The 18,429-nt window shown below is 48.5% G+C and overlaps 1 protein-coding gene across 1 annotated transcript in view; it reads left to right on the forward strand.

Annotated features, from left to right (window-relative positions):
- Positions 1–5,073: 5,073 nt before the first annotated feature.
- The window catches only part of EMCN (endomucin), a 141,217-nt gene continuing 127,861 nt past the window's right edge, over positions 5,074–18,429 (forward strand). The window contains exon 1 of the mRNA XM_066573976.1: positions 5,074–5,196. Within this exon, the coding sequence (XP_066430073.1) occupies positions 5,142–5,196 (55 nt within the window). The 5' untranslated portion in view covers positions 5,074–5,141. The remainder of the gene's footprint in view (positions 5,197–18,429) is intronic.

An 18,429-nucleotide genomic window follows, 5' to 3' on the forward strand; every position in this document is an offset into this window, starting at 1 on the left:
CCATTGCTTCTAGTCTTTCCTTGTGCAAATGAGAATAGGGCTGATACCCCCCTGCACTGTGACAGGCCTTCAGATATTTGTAAGCTAAACATTCCCAGATCCTTTAACCGTTCTTCATAGGACATGATTTGCAGACCATTCACCATCTTGGTAACTCTTCTCTAAATTTGGTCCAGTTTGTCTGTGTCTTTTTTAAAGTGGGGTGCCCAGAACTGGACACAGTATTCCAGATGAGGTCTGACTAAGTAAGAGTAGAGGGGGATAATTACCTACGTGATCTAGACTCTATGCTTCTCTTAATACATCCCAGAATCATGTTCAGTCTATGATCTATTAGTATACCCAAGTCCTTTTCACATGTGCTGCTGCTAAGCCCGATTCCTCACATTCTGTATGTGCTTTTTAAATTTTTCTTGCCTAGATGTAGGACTTTGCATTTCTCTTCGCTAAATACCATTCTGTTAGTCGCCGCCCACTGTTCAAGCTTTTCTAGATCTTTTTGAATACTCTGTCTCTCTTCCCTAGTGTTAGCTATCCCTCCTAGCTTTGTGTCATCAGCAAATTTCATCAGTTTCCCATCAATTCCCTCCTCCAGATCATTTATAAAAATGACCCCAACAATGGTATCATATGCTGGGAGGTATTGATTAGAGATGAGCGAACGTACTCGTTCAAGCTTGATAATCGTTCGAGTATTAGCGTGTTCGAGATGCTCGTTACTAGAGGCGAGCACCACGCGATGTTCGAGTTACTTTCACTTTCATCTCTGAGACGTTAGCGCGCTTTTCTGGCCAATAGAAAGACAGGGAAGGCATTACAACTTCCCCCTGCGACGTTCAAGCCCTATACCAACCCCCTGCAGTGAGTGGCTGGTGAGATCAGGTGTCACCCGAGTATATAAATCGGCCCCTCCCGCGGCTCGCCACAGATGCATTCTGACATAGTTCAGGGAAAGTGCTGTCTTGCTGGAGTTGCTATAGGGAGAGTGTTAGGTGTTATTTTAGGCTTCAAGAACCCCAATGGTCCTTCTTAGGGCCACATCTGACCATGTGCAGTACTGTTGAGGCTGCTTTTTGCAGTGTTGCACATTTTTTTTTTTTAGTATATCGGCCGTGCAGAGCATTGCGTCCTCAGTCTGCAGTAACTTTTCATAGTATAGGGCCAGTAGTGCTGAGGCAGGGACAGTGAAAAAGGTGAAAGACATATGCTGTCTATATAGGCAGTGGGCTTTTCCAAAAAAAATTTGGGAAAAAACATTCTATTTGGGCTGCCTGTGACCGTCCTGAGTGTACTGCGTCTCTGCTGGGGGTAGTAGTCCTAATTAATATGCAGCCAGCTAAGTGTTACAGCAGGCTTGCGCAAAATTCTTTCCTGGCTCTGCGTTGGCCGTTACATCACCGCTGTCATCCTGTCCAGAGGGAAACAGTCTGCAGTAATTTTACATAGTCCAGGGCCAGTAGTGGTGAGGCAGGGACAGTGAAAGAGATATACTGTCTATATAGGCAGTGGGCTTTTCCCAAAAAATTTGGGAAAAAACTTTCTATTTGAGCTGCCTGTGACCGTCCTCAGTGTACTGCGTCTGTGCTGGGGGTAGTTGTCCTAAATAATACGCAGCCAGGTAAGTGTTACAGCAGGCTTCCGCAAAATTCTTTCCTGGCTCTGCTGTGCGTTCCATAAGCGAAGTCAGCCTCCAACCACAGGCCAATAAGCGGCACATTTAATTACAGCGTTCTGTTTCTGCACTACTGGTAATACACCATGCTGAGGGGTAGGGGTAGGCCTAGAGGACGTGGACGCGGGCGAGGATGTGGAGGCCCAAGTCAGGGTGTGGGCACAGGCCGAGCTCCTGATCCAGGTGTATCACAGCACGTTTCTGGCGTCCCCACATTCATCTCACAATTAATGGGTCCACGCGGTAGACCTTTATTAGAAAATGAGCAGTGTGAGCAGGTCCTGTCGTGGATGGCAGAAAGTGCATCCAGCAATCTATCGACCACCCCGAGTTCTGCGCCGTCCACTGCTGCAACTCTGAATCCTCTGGCTGCTGCTCCTCCTTCCTCCCAGCCTCCTCACTCCATTACAATGACACATTCTGAGGAGCAGGCAGGCTCCCAGGAACTGTTCTCGGGCCCCTGCCCAGAATGGACAGCAATGGTTCCGAATCCTCTCCCGTTGGAGGAGTTTGTCATGACCGATGCCCAACCTTTGGAAAGTTCCCAGGGTCCGGGGGATGAGGCTGGGGACTTCTTGTCTCAAGAGCTTTCAGTGGGTGAGGAGGACAATGACGATGAGACACAGTTGTCTATCACTCAGGTAGTAGTAATTGGAGTAAGTCCGAGGAAGGAGCGCACAGAGGATTCGGAGGAAGAGCAGCAGGACGATGAGGTGACTGACCCCACCTGGTTTGCTACGCCTACTGAGGACAAGTCTTCAGAGGGGGAGGCAAGTGCAGCAGCAGGGCAGGTTGGAAGAGGCAGTGCGGTGGCCAGGGGTAGAGGCAGGGCCAGACCGAATAATCCACCAACTGTTTCCCAAAGCGCCCCCTCGCGCCATGCCATCCTGCAGAGGCCAAGGTGCTCAAAGGTCTGGCAGTTTTTCACTGAGAGTGCAGACGACCGACGAACAGTGGTGTGCAACCTTTGTCGCGTCAAGATCAGCCGGGGAGCCACCACCACCAGCCTCACCACCACCAGCATGCGCAGACATATGATGGCCAAGCACCCCACAAGGTGGGACGAAGGCCATTCATCGCCTCCGGTTTGCACCGCTGCCTCTCCCCCTGTGCCCCAACCTGCCACTGAGATCCAACCCCCCTCTCAGGACACAGGCACTACCGTCTCCTGGCCTGCACCCACAGCCTCACCTCCGCTGTCCTCGGCCCCATCCACCAATGTCTCTCAGCGCACCGTCCAGCCGTCACTAGCGCAAGTGTTGGAGCGCAAGCGCAAGAACGCCGCCACGCACCCGCACGCTCAAGCGTTAAACGTTCACATAGCCAAATTTATCAGCCTGGAGATGCTGCCGTATAGGGTTGTGGAAATGGAGGCTTTCAAAGGTATGATGGCGGCGGCGGCCCCGCGCTACTCAGTTCCCAGTCGCCACTACTTTTCCCGATGTGCCGTCCCAGCCATGCACGACCACGTCTCCCACAACATTGTACGCGCCCTCACCAACGCGGTTACTGCCAAGGTCGACTTAACAACGGACACGTGGACAAGCACAGGCGGGCAGGGCCACTATATCTCCCTCACGGCACATTGGGTGAATTTAGTGGAGGCTGGGACAGAGTCAGAGCATGGGACTACTCACGTCCTACCCACCCCCAGAATTGCAGGCCCCAGCTCGGTGGTGGTATCTGCGGCGGTGTATGCTTCCTCCACTAAACCACCCTCCTCCTCCTCCTCCTCCTCCTACGCAACCTCTGTCTCGCAATCAAGATGTGTCAGCAGCAGCACGTCGCCAGCAGTCGGTGTCGTGCGGCACGGCAGCACAGCGGTGGGCAAGCGTCAGCAGGCCGTGCTGAAACTACTCAGCTTAGGAGAGAAGAGGCACACGGCCCACGAACTGCTGCAGGGTCTGACAGAGCAGACCGACCGCTCTGAAGCCGAAGCCCACCTGCATTAAACATGACATTACCTCAGCTGTGATGGGCAATGCAATGGGATATATTTATGTACCGCCGGTGGGTTCCAGGGAGCCACCCATGCTGTGGGTGCACACGGAATTCCCATTGCGGAGTTGTACCTGCCTGTGACTATTTATAAAAAAACGCGGTCTGACTGGGGCATGCAGACACCTTGACAGAATGAATAGTGTGTGGCACATAGGTTCCCCATTGCTATGCCCACGTGTGCAGCTCCTGATGGAGGTGGCACAGGATTGGATTTCGCATTGCTTCTGTACAGCATTGTGGGCTATCGCCCCGCCCCTTTTAAAGAGGGTCGCTGCCTAGCTGTGCCAACCCTCTGCAGTGTGTGCCTGCGGTTCCTCCTCATGGCAGACGCACTTATAAATAGACATGAGGGTGGTGTGGCATGAGGGAAGCTGAAGGCTTCACAGGGACACTTTGGTGTGTTGGGCAGCATGTAACCCAGGAGAAGTGGCAGCGGAGTGTCATGCAGGCAGTGATTGTGCTTTGTTGGAGGTAGTGTGGTGCTTAGCTAAGGTATGCATTGCTAATGAGGGCTTTTCAGAAGTAAAAATTGTTGGGAGGGGGGGGCCCACTCTTGCCGCTATTGTGGCTTAATAGTGGGACCTGGGAACTTGAGATGCAGCCCAACATGTAGCCCCTCGCCTGCCCTATCCGTTTCTGTGTCGTTCCCATCACTTTCTTGAATTGCCCAGATTTTCACAAATGGAAACCTTAGCGAGCATCGGCAATATACAAAAATGCTCGGGTCGCCCATTGACTTCAATGGGGTTCCTTATTCGAAAGGAACCCTCGAGCATCGCGAAATTTTCGTCCCGAGTAACGAGCACCCGAGCATTTTGGTGCTCGCTCATCTCTAGTATTGATATAAAAGCAAGAATGTTAATCCCTTCATCTTGCTGCAGATCCTATGACTGAAACTATTAATAATGTGATGCAGTTAGAGGTTGAATACACAATTGTATTCAGTAACTCACAAGTGAAGTCTTCTAGTATTGTTAACGTTCTTTTTTCTTCTTGTATTCATTCGGCCCAGATCGTCATGACATATTCTTGTCTCTGTCATTTGCTACCCAGATGTTTTTGTCTCATTACTTTTAGAGCAAATATTTAATATTTATTAATATTATTATAAATAACATTTGATTTCATTTAAAACTTATATTCTCTGAATTATATAATTTACATTTTTAGGAATTCCTGGGATACTTGCACTATTTGTGCTCACACAGTTAAAAAAAAATTATATTTAAGAACAACACATTTAACACCAGATGAAAAGAACTTCCTGTGAAGAATTTAAACAATACATCCCCCATGTCCTGAACTCCCAGCGGGAGATTAGTGCATTTCCTCCAGTTCTCTATCAGTCCTAAAATAAGCAGAAAGAGGCCGTGCCGGCACACACCTTTTCCACATGATAATTTAACCCTGCCTAGTTAGTAAAAAGAAAAGATTATGGGACAAAGTGAGGGGGATGTCATAGAGAACCATGAAATCCATCGGAGCTGAGACTCTCTTTCTATCTGTCTTAATGCTGCTCACAGGTAAATTGTGATATCATATATATGTATGCCTAAGCTGAATCTAATGATGTTGCTGCATTATATGGATAGCATTAGGAAGCCACTAATATTTTTGAACTTGCTAAGTGGTGTGTGCCTGAACCCAAGTTACTTAACATATGGCCAATGTAAAAGAATCTCTTCAAAAACATAACTAAATAGTTGTATATACTCTGCATAATATGACCGAAGGACAAGCAAAATATTTGTGATACAGATCTGATGGCACTTTGAATAATCCTTGTTTTTATGTTATTGGCACTTAAAAGTATAATAAGTCAAACATTTACCCCCAGCAGAGCATTTGTGACTCTCCATCTATATGTATAGTAAAGGGAATTGATGTGTATTTATATATATTTTTTTCATATCATTGTATTTGGGCTTCGAAAAAACACCACGAATTTCACATGTTTGTTGCAAACTTTTTTCAATAGCTTTTTTCTATACTTACATTTATTATTTACACCATAAAAATGCCATACCTAAAGTATGCCGTGTTTAAAAAAAAAATCCATGGAACAAAACACATTTGAAATGTTTATATTTGGTACAAAAAATTCTAATGTATTTCTTTTAGGACATTTTTTTATTTTTCTGTTCTGCTCATCTCATCATATTTAGAATTCTAAAAATTAAAACAAACTCCGTTGTGTATTCATTTTTTGCATTCAATTGCAATTTGAAATTCTGAAATCTAAAAAAAAAAACAATAGGAAAATAGAAAATGATGATGCAAAAAGGATGGCTCGAGAGACAGGAGACCAAATATAGAGTACATGAATAATATCTATACAAGCTGTATATACTACAATAACATTCATTTGACTTACAAATTAAGAACTTCCCAGTCCATAACATTGGTATCGTGGTTGATGTCTGTCTTTACTTTTCCTTCTTCATATATATGAATCAGAGCTTCAACTAGCAAACTGCAAGCCCCATAGTAAGACATAACCCCCCCAACTTGCTTGCTAAAAGTAAGATGTATGTAAGTACACATTCAAGTTCTCTGTTCTGCATTGTCAGCCAAGCAATAAAAGGGAAGCAGACCAGCCTGAGCTGATCATCATGTAGCACAAACATAGGCTACTAGAGATGAGCGAGCATACTCGTTAAGGGCACATACTCGAGCGAGTATCGTCCTTTTCGAGTACCTGCCTGCTCATCAGAAAAGATTCAGGTGCCGGCGGAGGTAGGGGGCGGCGGGACATGAACAGGGGGGAGATCTCTCTTCCCCTCACTTCCCCCTGCTCACCCCCGCAACCCACCGCTCACCCTCGCCAACACTCGAATCTTGTCATCTCATTTTTGTACTAATTAAAACCAGCTAGTGAAACAGTTTCCATTTTTCTAATTAGTGTTAACTTTTTTTTCTATTGTTTATACCTGACTATGGTGTCCGCTATGTTGCCTGAGTTAAAAAAAAACAGATATAATTAGTAGGTCCCCTATATTTAAACTATGGCTCAACCGCTGACTAAAGCCGGGCTCACAAGACCGTATGTGTAAAACCCTGCTTAAGTTACGCAGGGTTTTACCGCTGTGGAGCCGGCTGTAAGCTGGCCTATTGCGCATATGGCAGTGATATTGTCACAATATTAACACACACGCTGTCATGCGCAGGCTTCCTGTTTTTTTTTTTACTCTCCCACACCGCTTCACAACTGCGCATATACACTCCAACCATACACAATGTAATTGCGTCTGCGAAGCGTTAATTACGCTTCCAAAGAGAACAATGGGCTCTCTTGAGTGTAATACGCAGCAAAATAGAACATACTGCGTTCTGTTTTGTGCTTGCGTATTACGCAGTGCATACATGCAAATGTGAGTGAAACAGCATAAGACAATGTAATACGCGGTAAATTTACAATTGCGTGAGCCCGGCCTAACATACAACTAAAACATAAACTTTATCAATTTCATTAAAATAATAAACACTTATATCATGTGCCATGAATATTGCCCACTGCAACGGAGCAGCAGCTCGATCACACACTGAGTTCATATTAGGGTGAACGAGGCACCTACTCCATAGTATGGGAATACTGCAGTAATCATATACTGACTTGTCAGACTGAAGTGCTACCAGTTTCATATGTCTACATACACAGATTAAAGCTAATAGCTTCCCAGGTCTCAGGATCGAGCTATTCATGCCTGTGCTTAAACACCTTGCCTATGATTTAGGCTGTTATTTATCCCAACGCGTTTCCTTTATTCATATATTCATCAGGGGTTAATCTGAAATATCTCTTTCTAATGGAACAATGATTTTCAGCATTACATCCCTTCCTCATATACAATGCTCCCAAGCTTTAAGAGCATTCTCATTTAACCCCTTAGTGATGAAGCCTGTTTGCGCCTTAGTGACGGAGCCAAATTTTGTAAATCTGACATGTGTCGTTCAATATAGCATAACTCCGTAAAGGCTTTACATATCCAAGTAATTCTGACATTGCTTTTTTGTCACATGTTGTACTTCATTGATGTTGCAAAAATAGACCGATATAATTTGTGTATATTTATTAAAAGTACCAATATTGGAAAAATTTTGAAAAAAATTGTAATTTTTTCACATTTTCAACTATAATATCTCAAATATGTGCAAACATACTTTACAAATTTTTGTTAGGATATATATTTCCCTCTGTTTACTTTATTCTGAATGCACATTTGAAAAACCTGTGTTTGTTTAAACCATTTATAGGACGTACAAATTTAACATTACTTTTCAGCATTTTGAGGAACACTTCTGGCCTTGGGGTTTTTTGCCTTCCTCTGGATCAACACAGTAGGATAGACAGGCTGGACTAGATGGACAATGTCTTCATTCGGCCTTACATACTATGTTACTATGTTACTATGTTACTTTGTTTTCTTACAGCAAGCCAAGTTTGCAACGGCTCATCAGTGTCAGAATAATAAATACCCCCCCCAAATGACCCCATTTTAAAAACTACACCCCTTAATGTATTCACTGAGGGGGGTCAGGAGTATTTTGACCCCACAGTTTTTTTTTCAGGAATTATTTTAATTTAGAGGAGAAAAAATAAAATTTTATATTTTTGCAAATATGTCATTTTAAAGACATATTTTTTTCCTATAGTGCACATGAAAATGAGAATTGAACGCCAAACGCGAGTTCAGGCCACGTGTCCAGCTTCGACACCAAGTAGTTGTAGGGGGCAGAGGCGTCACGGAGGACGGTCGTGCGATCGGCTACGTACTCCCTCACCATCCTTTTACAGTGCTCCCGCCGACTCAGCCTTGACTGGGGAGCGGTGACACAGTCTTGCTGGGGAGCCAGAAAGCTGTCAAAGGCCTTAGAGAGTGTTCCCCTGCCTGTGCTGTACATGCTGCCTGATCTCCGCGCCTCCCCTGCTACCTGGCCCTCGGAACTGCGCCTTCGGCCACTAGCGCTGTCGGATGGGAATTTTACCATCAGTTTGTCCGCCAGGGTCCTGTGGTATAGCATCACTCTCGAACCCCTTTCCTCTTCGGGTATGAGAGTGGAAAGGTTCTCCTTATACCGTGGGTCGAGCAGTGTGTACACCCAGTAATCCGTAGTGGCCAGAATGCATGTAACGCGAGGGTCACGAGAAAGGCATCCTAACATGAAGTCAGCCATGTGTGCCAGGGTACCTGTACGCAACACATGGCTGTCCTCACTAGGAAGATCACTTTCAGGATCCTCCTCCTCAGGCCATACACGCTGAAAGGATGACAGGCAAGCAGCATGGGTACCCTCAGCAGTGGGCCAAGCTGTCTCTTCCCCCTCCTCCTCATCCTCCTCATGCTCCTCCTCCTCAACGCATTGAGATATAGACAGGAGGGTGCTCTGACTATCCAGCGACATACTGTCTTCCCCCGCCTCTGTTTCTGAGCGCAAAGTGTCTGCCTTTATGCTTTGCAGGGAACTTCTCAAGAGGCATAGCAGAGGAATGGTGACGCTAATGATTGCAGCATCGCCGCTCACCATCTGGGTAGACTCCTCAAAGTTTTCAAGGACCTGGCAGATGTCTGCCAACCAGGCCCACTCTTCTGTAAAGAATTGAGGAGGCTGACTCCCACTGCGCCGCCCATGTTGGAGTTGGTATTCCACTATAGCTTTACGCTGCTCATAGAGCCTGGCCAACATGTGGAGCGTAGAGTTCCACCGTGTGGGCACGTTGCACAGCAGTCGGTGCACTGGCAGATGAAACCGATGTTGCAGGGTGTGCAGGGTGGCAGTGTCCGTGTGGGACTTGCGGAAATGTGCGCAGAGCCGGCGCACCTTTCCGAGCAGGTCTGACAAGCGTGGGTAGCTTTTCAGAAAGCGCTGAACCACCAAATTAAAGACGTGGGCCAGGCATGGCACGTGCGTGAGGCTGCCGAGCTGCAGAGCCGCCACCAGGTTACGGCCGTTGTCACACACGACCATGCCCGGTTGGAGGCTCAGCGGCGCAAGCCAGTGGTCGGTCTGCTCTGTCAGACCCTGCAGCAGTTCGTGGGCCGTGTGCCTCTTCTCTCCTAAGCTGAGTAGTTTCAGCACGGCCTGCTGACGCTTGCCCACCGCTGTGCTGCCGTGCCGCGCAACACCGACTGCTGGCGACGTGCTGCTGCTGACACATCTTGATTGCGAGACAGAGGTTGCGTAGGAGGAGGAGGGTGGTTTAGTGGATGAAGCATACACCGCCGCAGATACCACCACCGAGCTGGGACCCGCAATTCTGGGGGTGGGTAGGACGTGAGCGGTCCCAGGCTCTGACTCTGTCCCAGCCTCCACTAAATTCACCCTATGTGCCGTCAGGGAGATATAGTGGCCCTGCCCGCCTGTGCTTGTCCACGTGTCCGTTGTTAAGTGGACCTTGGCAGTAACCGCGTTGGTGAGGGCGCGTACAATGTTGCAGGAGACGTGGTCGTGCAGGGCTGGGACGGCACATCGGGAAAAGTAGTGGCGACTGGGAACTGAGTAGCGCGGGGCCGCCGCCATCATATCTTTGAAAGCCTCCGTTTCCACAACCCTATACGGCAGCATCTCCAGGCTGATAAATTTGGCTATGTGCACGTTTAACGCTTGAGCGTGCGGGTGCGTGGCGGCGTACTTGCGCTTGCTCTCCAACACTTGCGCTAGCGACGGCTGGACGATGCGCTGAGAGACATTGGTGGCTGGGGCCGAGGACAGCGGAGGTGAGGGTGTGGGTGCAGGCCAGGAGACGGTAGTGCCTGTGTCCTGAGAGGGGGGTTGGATCTCAGTGGCAGGTTGGGGCACAGGGGGAGAGGCAGCGGTGCAAACCGGAGGCGGTGAACGGCCTTTATCCCACCTTGTGGGGTGCTTGGCCATCATATGTCTGCGCATGCTGGTGGTGGTGGCTCCCCGGCTGATCTTGGTGCGACAAAGGTTGCACACCACTGTTCGTCGGTGGTCTGCACTCTCAGTGAAAAACTGCCAGACCTTTGAGCACCTCGGCCTCTGCAGGGTGGCATGGCGCGAGGGGGCGCTTTGGGAAACAGTTGGTGGATTATTCGGTCTGGCCCTGCCTCTACCCCTGGCCACTGCACTGCCTCTTCCAACCTGCCCTGCTGCTGCACTTGCCTCCCCCTCTGAAGACCTGTCCTCAGTAGGCGTAGCAAACCAGGTGGGGTCAGTCACCTCATCGTCCTGCTGCTCTTCCTCCGAATCCTCTGTGCGCTCCTCCCTCGGACTTACTCCAATTACTACTACCTGAGTGATAGACAACTGTGTCTCATCGTCATCGTCTTCCTCACCCACTGAAAGCTCTTGAGACAGTTGCCGGAAGTCCCCAGCCTCATCCCCCGGACCCCGGGAACTTTCCAACGGTTGGGCATCGGTCACTACAAACTCCTCCAGTGGGAGAGGATTCGGAACCATTGCTGCCCATTCTGGGCAGGGGCCCGAGAACAGTTCCTGGGAGTCTGCCTGCTCCTCAGAATGTGTCATTGTAATGGAGTGAGGATGCTGGGAGGAGGAGCAGCAGCCAGAGGATTCAGAGTTGCAGCAGTGGACGGCGCAGAATTCTGGGTGGTCGATAGATTGCTGGATGCACTTTCTGCCATCCACGACAGGACCTGCTCACACTGCTCATTTTCTAATAAAGGTCTACCGCGTGGACCCATTAATTGTGAGATGAATGTGGGGACGCCAGAAACGTGCCTCTCTCCTAATTCCACAGCAGTCGGCTGCGATACACCTGGATCAGGAGCTCGGCCTGTGCCCACACCCTGACTTGGGCCTCCGCGTCCTCGCCCGCGTCCACGTCCTCTAGGCCTACCCCTACCCCTCAGCATGCTGTATTACCAGTAGTGCAGAAACAGAACGCTGTAATTAAATGTGCCGCTTATTGGCCTGTGGTTGGAGGCTGACTTCGCTTACGGAATGCACAGCAGAAGCAGGAAAGAATTTTGCGCAAGTCTGCTGTAACACTTAGCTGGCTGCGTATGAATTAGGACAACTACCCCCAGCAGAGACGCAGTACAGTCAGGACGGTCACAGGCAGCCCAAATAGATTTTTTTTCCCAAATTTTTTTGGAAAAGCCCACTGCCTATATAGACTGGATATGTCTTTCACTGTCCCTGCCTCATCACCACTACTGGCCCTGGACTATGTAAAATTACTGCAGACTGTTTCACTCTGGACAGGATGACAGCGGTGATGTAAGAGGCAACGCAGAGCCAGGAAAGAATTTTGCGCAAGCCTGCTGTAACACTTAGCTGGCTGCGTATGAACTAGGAAAACTACCCCCAGCAGAGACGCAGTACAGTCAGGACGGTCACAGGCAGCCCAAATAGATTTTTTTTCCCAAATTTTTTTGGAAAAGCCCACTGCCTATATAGACTGGATATGTCTTTCACTGTCCCTGCCTCACCACCACTACTGGCCCTGGACTATGTAAAATTACTGCAGACTGTTTCACTCTGGACAGGATGACAGCGGTGATGTAAGAGGCAACGCAGAGCCAGGAAAGAATTTTGCGCAAGCCTGCTGTAACACTTAGCTGGCTGCGTATGAATTAGGACAACTACCCCCAGCAGAGACGCAGTACAGTCAGGACGGTCACAGGCAGCCCAAATAGATTTTTTTTCCCAAATTTTTTTGGAAAAGCCCACTGCCTATATAGACTGGATATGTCTTTCACTGTCCCTGCCTCACCACCACTACTGGCCCTGGACTATGTAAACTTACTGCAGGACGCAATGCTCTGGACGCAATGCTCTGCACGGCCGATATACAAAAAGAAAATGTGCAACACTGCAAAAAGCAGCCTCAACAGTACTGCACACGGTCAGATGTGGCCCTAAGAAGGACCGTTGGGGTTCTTGAAGCCTAAAATCAATCCTAACACTCTCTCTATAGCAGCTCCGGCATCAGCAGCACTTTCCCTGATCTCTGTCAGAATGCATCTGTGGCGAGCCGCGGGAGGGGCCGATTTATATACTCGGGTGACACCTGATCTCGCCAGCCACTCACTGCAGGGGGGTGGTATAGGGCTTGAACGTCTCAGGGGGAAGTTGTAATGCATACCCTGTCTTTCTATTGGCCAGAAAAGCGCGCTAACGTCTCAGAGATGAAAGTGAAAGTAACTCGAACATCGCGTGGTGCTCGCCTCTAGTAACGAGCATCTCGAACACGCTAATACTCGAACGAGTATCAAGCTCGGACGAGTACGTTCGCTCATCTCTCATTCTAGCAAAGCAAAAGGAAAAAATTGTGATTTTTGTTTTTTTGGCAATTCTGTCATTCTAAAAACAGCTTTTTTTTGTACAGCACACATATGAATGAAGAATTGCACCCCAAAATGGATATCCCTGTTTCTCCCGTGTTCAGAAATATACCCATTGTGGCCCTAATCTTATGTCTGGATGCACAACAGGGCCCAAAATGAAAGGAGTAGTCGGTGGTTTTCAGAACAGAAATTTAGCATGAAGGTGATTTAGGCCCCATAGCACACTTGTAGAGTTCTTGAGCGGCCAAAACGACAGAGAACCTCAACAAATGATTCCATTTTGAAAACTAGACCCCTTAACGAATTCATCTTGGGGTGTATTGTGTATTTTTACCCTACAATTTTTGAATAAATCTAAGCAAAGTAGAAGGAAAAAAATTAAAATTTTCAATTTTTTTGGCATTTGTATCAATTTAAAAACTGTTTTTTTTGTACAGCACAGAAATGAATGAAGACTTTCACCCCAAAATGGATACCCCTATTTGTCCCGTGTTCAGAGCCATACCCCTTGTGGCCCCAATTTACTTAAAGGACACATGGCTAGGCCTATAATGGAAGGAGCACCCGTTGGATTTCAGGGTACAACGGAATAAATTCCAGGCCCCATTGCCCACTTGTAGAGCCATTGAGCGACCAAAATGATAGAGAACCCCACAAATGACCCAATTTTGAAAACTAGACCCCTTAACAAATTCATCTAGGGGTGTACTGCATATTTTGACCCCACAGTATTTGAATGAATCTAAGCAAAGCAGATGGAAAAAATTACGTTTTTCATTTTTTTGGCAATTTTGTCAATTTAAAACCAGTCTTTTTTGTACAGTGTACATAGGAATGAAGACGTTCACCACAAAATGGATACCCCCATTTGTCCCATGTTCAGAAACAGACTCATTGTGGCCCTAATCTACTTATAGGACACATGGCAAGGCCTATAATGGAGGGAACATCCGTTGGATTGCAGGGCACAACTGAATAAATTCCAGGCCTCATTGCTCACTTGTACGGAATAAAAATTGACACGTTAAAACCTGCTGCGTTCTCTTTTCTGCGAGTGGATTACGCAATTCTGACTCGCTAATGTGAGTGAAATTGTGTAATCCAATGCGATTGATCTGCGTATTACCGCAGATCAGACACATGCGGAATCCGTAATGAGACAAGCCTAAGGTAGATCGCTACCTTTTTAACACGTGACCGGGGACCGCTCAACAAGGCCACTGGCCATTGGTCGCTGGGAGCAAGGAGATTTAAAATTTTCTGGGCTCCCCGCCTCCTGTGCATGTGTCCGGTGTTTTGCCAACAGTCGCATGTGCAGAATCCGGGAAAGTTCATGGAGGAAGATCGCATTTGGTTGCATATACAGAGGCCTCCGGTTAAAAGTTTCATCTCCTCTCACCGATCGCATTGGATAAGGGCGAACACGTGATCAAGAACCGCTCACTGCGGCCTCCTGTGAAATCTCCATGCTCTCGGCTAAGTTTTGTAGCCAGGAGCAGGGAGATTTTAAATTACTCTGGCAATCCACGGCTTTTGCGCATGCGTCCGCCATTTTGGCGACGGGCGTGTGCGCAGAAGCGGGGGTAAGGTGCACTGATAAATCTGGGAGCCTTAGGTACATCATTTCATCCTCACTCATGGATATGATCCGTGAGGGGAGATGAAACGTAAGCTTTTTTAACTTTTTTTTAAACTTTTTAAACTTTTTTTTTTTTACTTTAAATGATCACGGTTACCCATTGGATGACCGTGATCATCTCTCTAGTGACATCCCTCTGCTCCTGGCTACACATGGTAGCCAGGAGCAGAGGGATTTAGAATTTCCCGGGACTCGAGCTCCTCTGTGCTCGATGATTGACATTGGGCACGCATGCGCAGAGGGGGACTTCGGGTCCCGGAAGACCAGGACATCGCGGAGGACCCGAGGTGAGTATTATTTCCTCCCCTCATGGATCGGATCCATGAGGGGAGGTGACACTGCCACTTTCTTTTTACGTTTTTCAACTTTTTTGCGATAGCGGTGATCTCGGGCCCGGGGACCACGGTGAGTGGTCCCCGGTGACATCTCCTGGTTCCCCGCTGCCTTCAGGAGCCGGGAGCCAGGAGATTTTGAATTTGCCGGGGCTCCCGGCCTTCTGCGCATGCGCGTGACGTCATACATCTGGCGCGCATGCGCAATAGAGCGGTGCCAGGTCCCGGAGGACCCTTTCACCGTGGCAGACTTCGGGGACGGCGGGTGAGTACTTTCAGCTGCCCTGATGGATTGGATCCATCAGGGCAGCTGAATATCTAACTTTATTTACTTTCCCCCCCCACTTTATTGCGATCACATTGCCGGGGGGACTGGCAGGAGCCCAGAATGACAGCTCCATGCTGTCGGCTACCTACTCTTCAGTGGACAGGCCACAGATCAGACAGCTTCTTTTGACTTCAATGGACGCCGTTCGAGCGGGAACCACAGTGAAATGGAGCATGCTGTGTTTTGTTTTCCACATGCAGAATCTTGAAAACAAATCCACATGTGTTAATTGAGGTGCGAATGCTCATGCTTCACTATGGGTGGCTTAAACTGCGGAACTTCCGTGCGGTGGACTGTTTAAGCAGACAGATTGAGCAAAGGGAGGGGTCAAGCCATTTGAATGCCACCGTCAGCAATGGCTGCAGCATTTAAAGGGTATGAAACATACCTCACCCAGCTTCCTCTCACGTCCTCTGACAGCACCATAACTAGGTTTTTTGTTACTGGGGATCTGTGGGTTCTGTTTAATTTATTAAGGTTTGTTTAAACCATAAGACCTCCTACAGCAGTGGTGGTGAACCTTTGGCACGCGTGCCAGAGGCGGCACGCAGAGCTCTACCTGCTGGCACGTGTTGACATCGGCCGCTCACCATTTGTGAATACAGTTAGGGGCCACGGCTCCCTGGTATTCTTGTATTAGGTCGCCACCTGAAATTAGGGGTGGCGACATAATACAGTAGTTTGACATGTTGTAACGCCCCCAGCTTCTGATAGGGAGCGGCGCTGGCAGCAGGACATGGAGTGCCGGCGGCATGAGCACAGCCACTACCAGCGAAGGCCAGAGGGAGCAGCTGGAGGGCAGGACACGGAGCAGCTGCAGCACAGACTGTGGGGCCGGTGTGGGTTGTCACTATTACGCTGGGGGCTGCTGTGGGGTGTCACTATTACACTGGGGGCTGCTGTAGTGGGTCACTATTATGCTGGGGGCCGTTGTGAGGTGTCACTACTATGCTGGGGGCTGCTGTGGGGTGTCACTACTATGCTAGGGTATGTTTACATGTGACGGAAATGGGCAGGGCTGTTTCAAAATATACAGCGTGCAGATTTTGACTGCTTTTTGCATGCGGAAATGCTGCAGAACTTTTCACAGAAATTTTCGATGAAAACATTCTGCAGTATTTTCGCATCCAAAAAGCAGTCAAAAGCTGCACCCTGTCTATTTTGAAGCGGCCCTGTCCATTTTTAGAACGACGGGGGGTAAAATCATATGTCATGATAAGCCCCGCCCCCTGACGTGTTGGTACTTTGCGATAAATAAGTGGGTTTTGGGTTGCAGTTTGGGTACTTGGTCACTAAAAGGTTCGCCATCACTGTGCTACAGTATCATCTAAATAGCAATAATATAAGTAGTTTTTTGTTTCTAAAATTTGTGCAGATGGTTATGAAATGAGTGTTCATTAGAGATGAGCGAACACCAAAATGTTCGGGTGTTCGTTATTCGGAACGAACTTCCCGTGATGCTCGAGGGTTCGTTTCGAACAACGAACCCCATTGAAGTCAATGGGCGACCAGAACATTTTTGTATTTCGCCGATGCTCGCTAAGGTTTTCATGTGTGAAAATCTGGGCAATTCAGGAAAGTGATGGGAATGACACAGTGACGGATAGGGCAGGCGAGGGGCTACGTGTTGGGCTGCATCTCAAGTTCACAGGTCCCACTATTAAGCCACAATACCGGCAAGAGTGGGCCCCCCCCCCCCTCCCAACAACTTTTACTTCTGAAAAGCCCTCATTAGCATGGCATACCTTTGCTAAGCACCACACTACCTCCAACAAAGCACAATCACTGCCTGCATGACACTCCACTGACACTTCTCCTGGGTTACATGCTGCCCAACCCCCCCTCCCCCCCACAGCGCACACCAAAGTGTCCCTGCGCAGTCTTCAGCTGCCCTCATGCCACACCACGCTCATGTCTATTTAGAATTGCGTCTGCCATGACGAGGGACCGCAGGCACACACTGCAGAGGTTGGCACGGCTAGGCAGTGACCCTCTTTAAAAGTGGCGGAGCGATAGCCCACAATGCTGTACAGAAGCAATGAGAAATAGAATCCTGTGCCACCGCCATCAGGAGCTGCACACGTGGGCATAGCAATGGGGAACCTATGTGCCACACACTATTCATTCTGTCAAGGTGTCTGCATGCCCCAGTCAGACCGGGCTTTTTAATTCATAGACACAGGCAGGTACAACTCCCTATTGTGAAGTCCCTGTCGACCCACAGCATGGGTGGCTCCCTGGAACCCACCGGCGGTACACAGAAATATCCCATTGCATTGCCCAACACAGCTGAGGTAGTAATGTTGTGCTTAACCCTTTCCAATCCAATTTGTATATGGTTTTCCTAGGGGGCTTACTCTTTTTCTGCCGTTATACAACGGCGCTATATGCTGGCTAAAGGCATAGGCAGTGACCCTCTTTAAAAGTGGCGGAGCGATAGCCCACAATGCTGTACAGAAGCAATGAGAAATAGAATCCTGTGCCACCGCCATCAGGAGCTGCACACGTGGGCATAGCAATGGGGAACCTATGTGCCACACACTATTCATTCTGTCAAGGTGTCTGCATGCCCCAGTCAGACCGGGCTTTTTAATTCATAGACACAGGCAGGTACAACTCCCTATTGTGAAGTCCCTGTCGACCCACAGCATGGGTGGCTCCCTGGAACCCACCGGCGGTACACAGAAATATCCCATTGCATTGCCCAACACAGCTGAGGTAGTAATGTTGTGCTTAACCCTTTCCAATCCAATTTGTATATGGTTTTCCTAGGGGGCTTACTCTTTTTCTGCCGTTATACAACGGCGCTATATGCTGGCTAAAGCCAGTACTGCATGAGCTGACACGTAGGATAGGCTCCGACAGCAGAGAGGCTGGCAATATACAGTAAGAGAACCCCGACGGACGTCTACCAACAACGGAGCTGTACAGCCTTAAACCCTAATGTCTTCACAGGTCACACAGTGGACTGGAAAGGGTTAATGCAGGTGGGCTTCGGCCCACACTGCATGCCCCAGTCAGACTGGGGTTCTTTACAAGTGGACACATGTAGGTTAAACTCCCTGTGGACCCACTGCCTGGGTGGTTGCCAGGAAGCCACCGGCGGTACATAGAAATATCCCATTGCATTGCCCAACACAGCTGAGGTAGTAATGTCGTGCGTAATACAGGTGGGCTTCGGCCCA

Source organism: Eleutherodactylus coqui, chromosome 7, assembly GCF_035609145.1.
Source record: "Eleutherodactylus coqui strain aEleCoq1 chromosome 7, aEleCoq1.hap1, whole genome shotgun sequence".
NCBI lineage: Eukaryota > Metazoa > Chordata > Amphibia > Anura > Eleutherodactylidae > Eleutherodactylus > Eleutherodactylus coqui.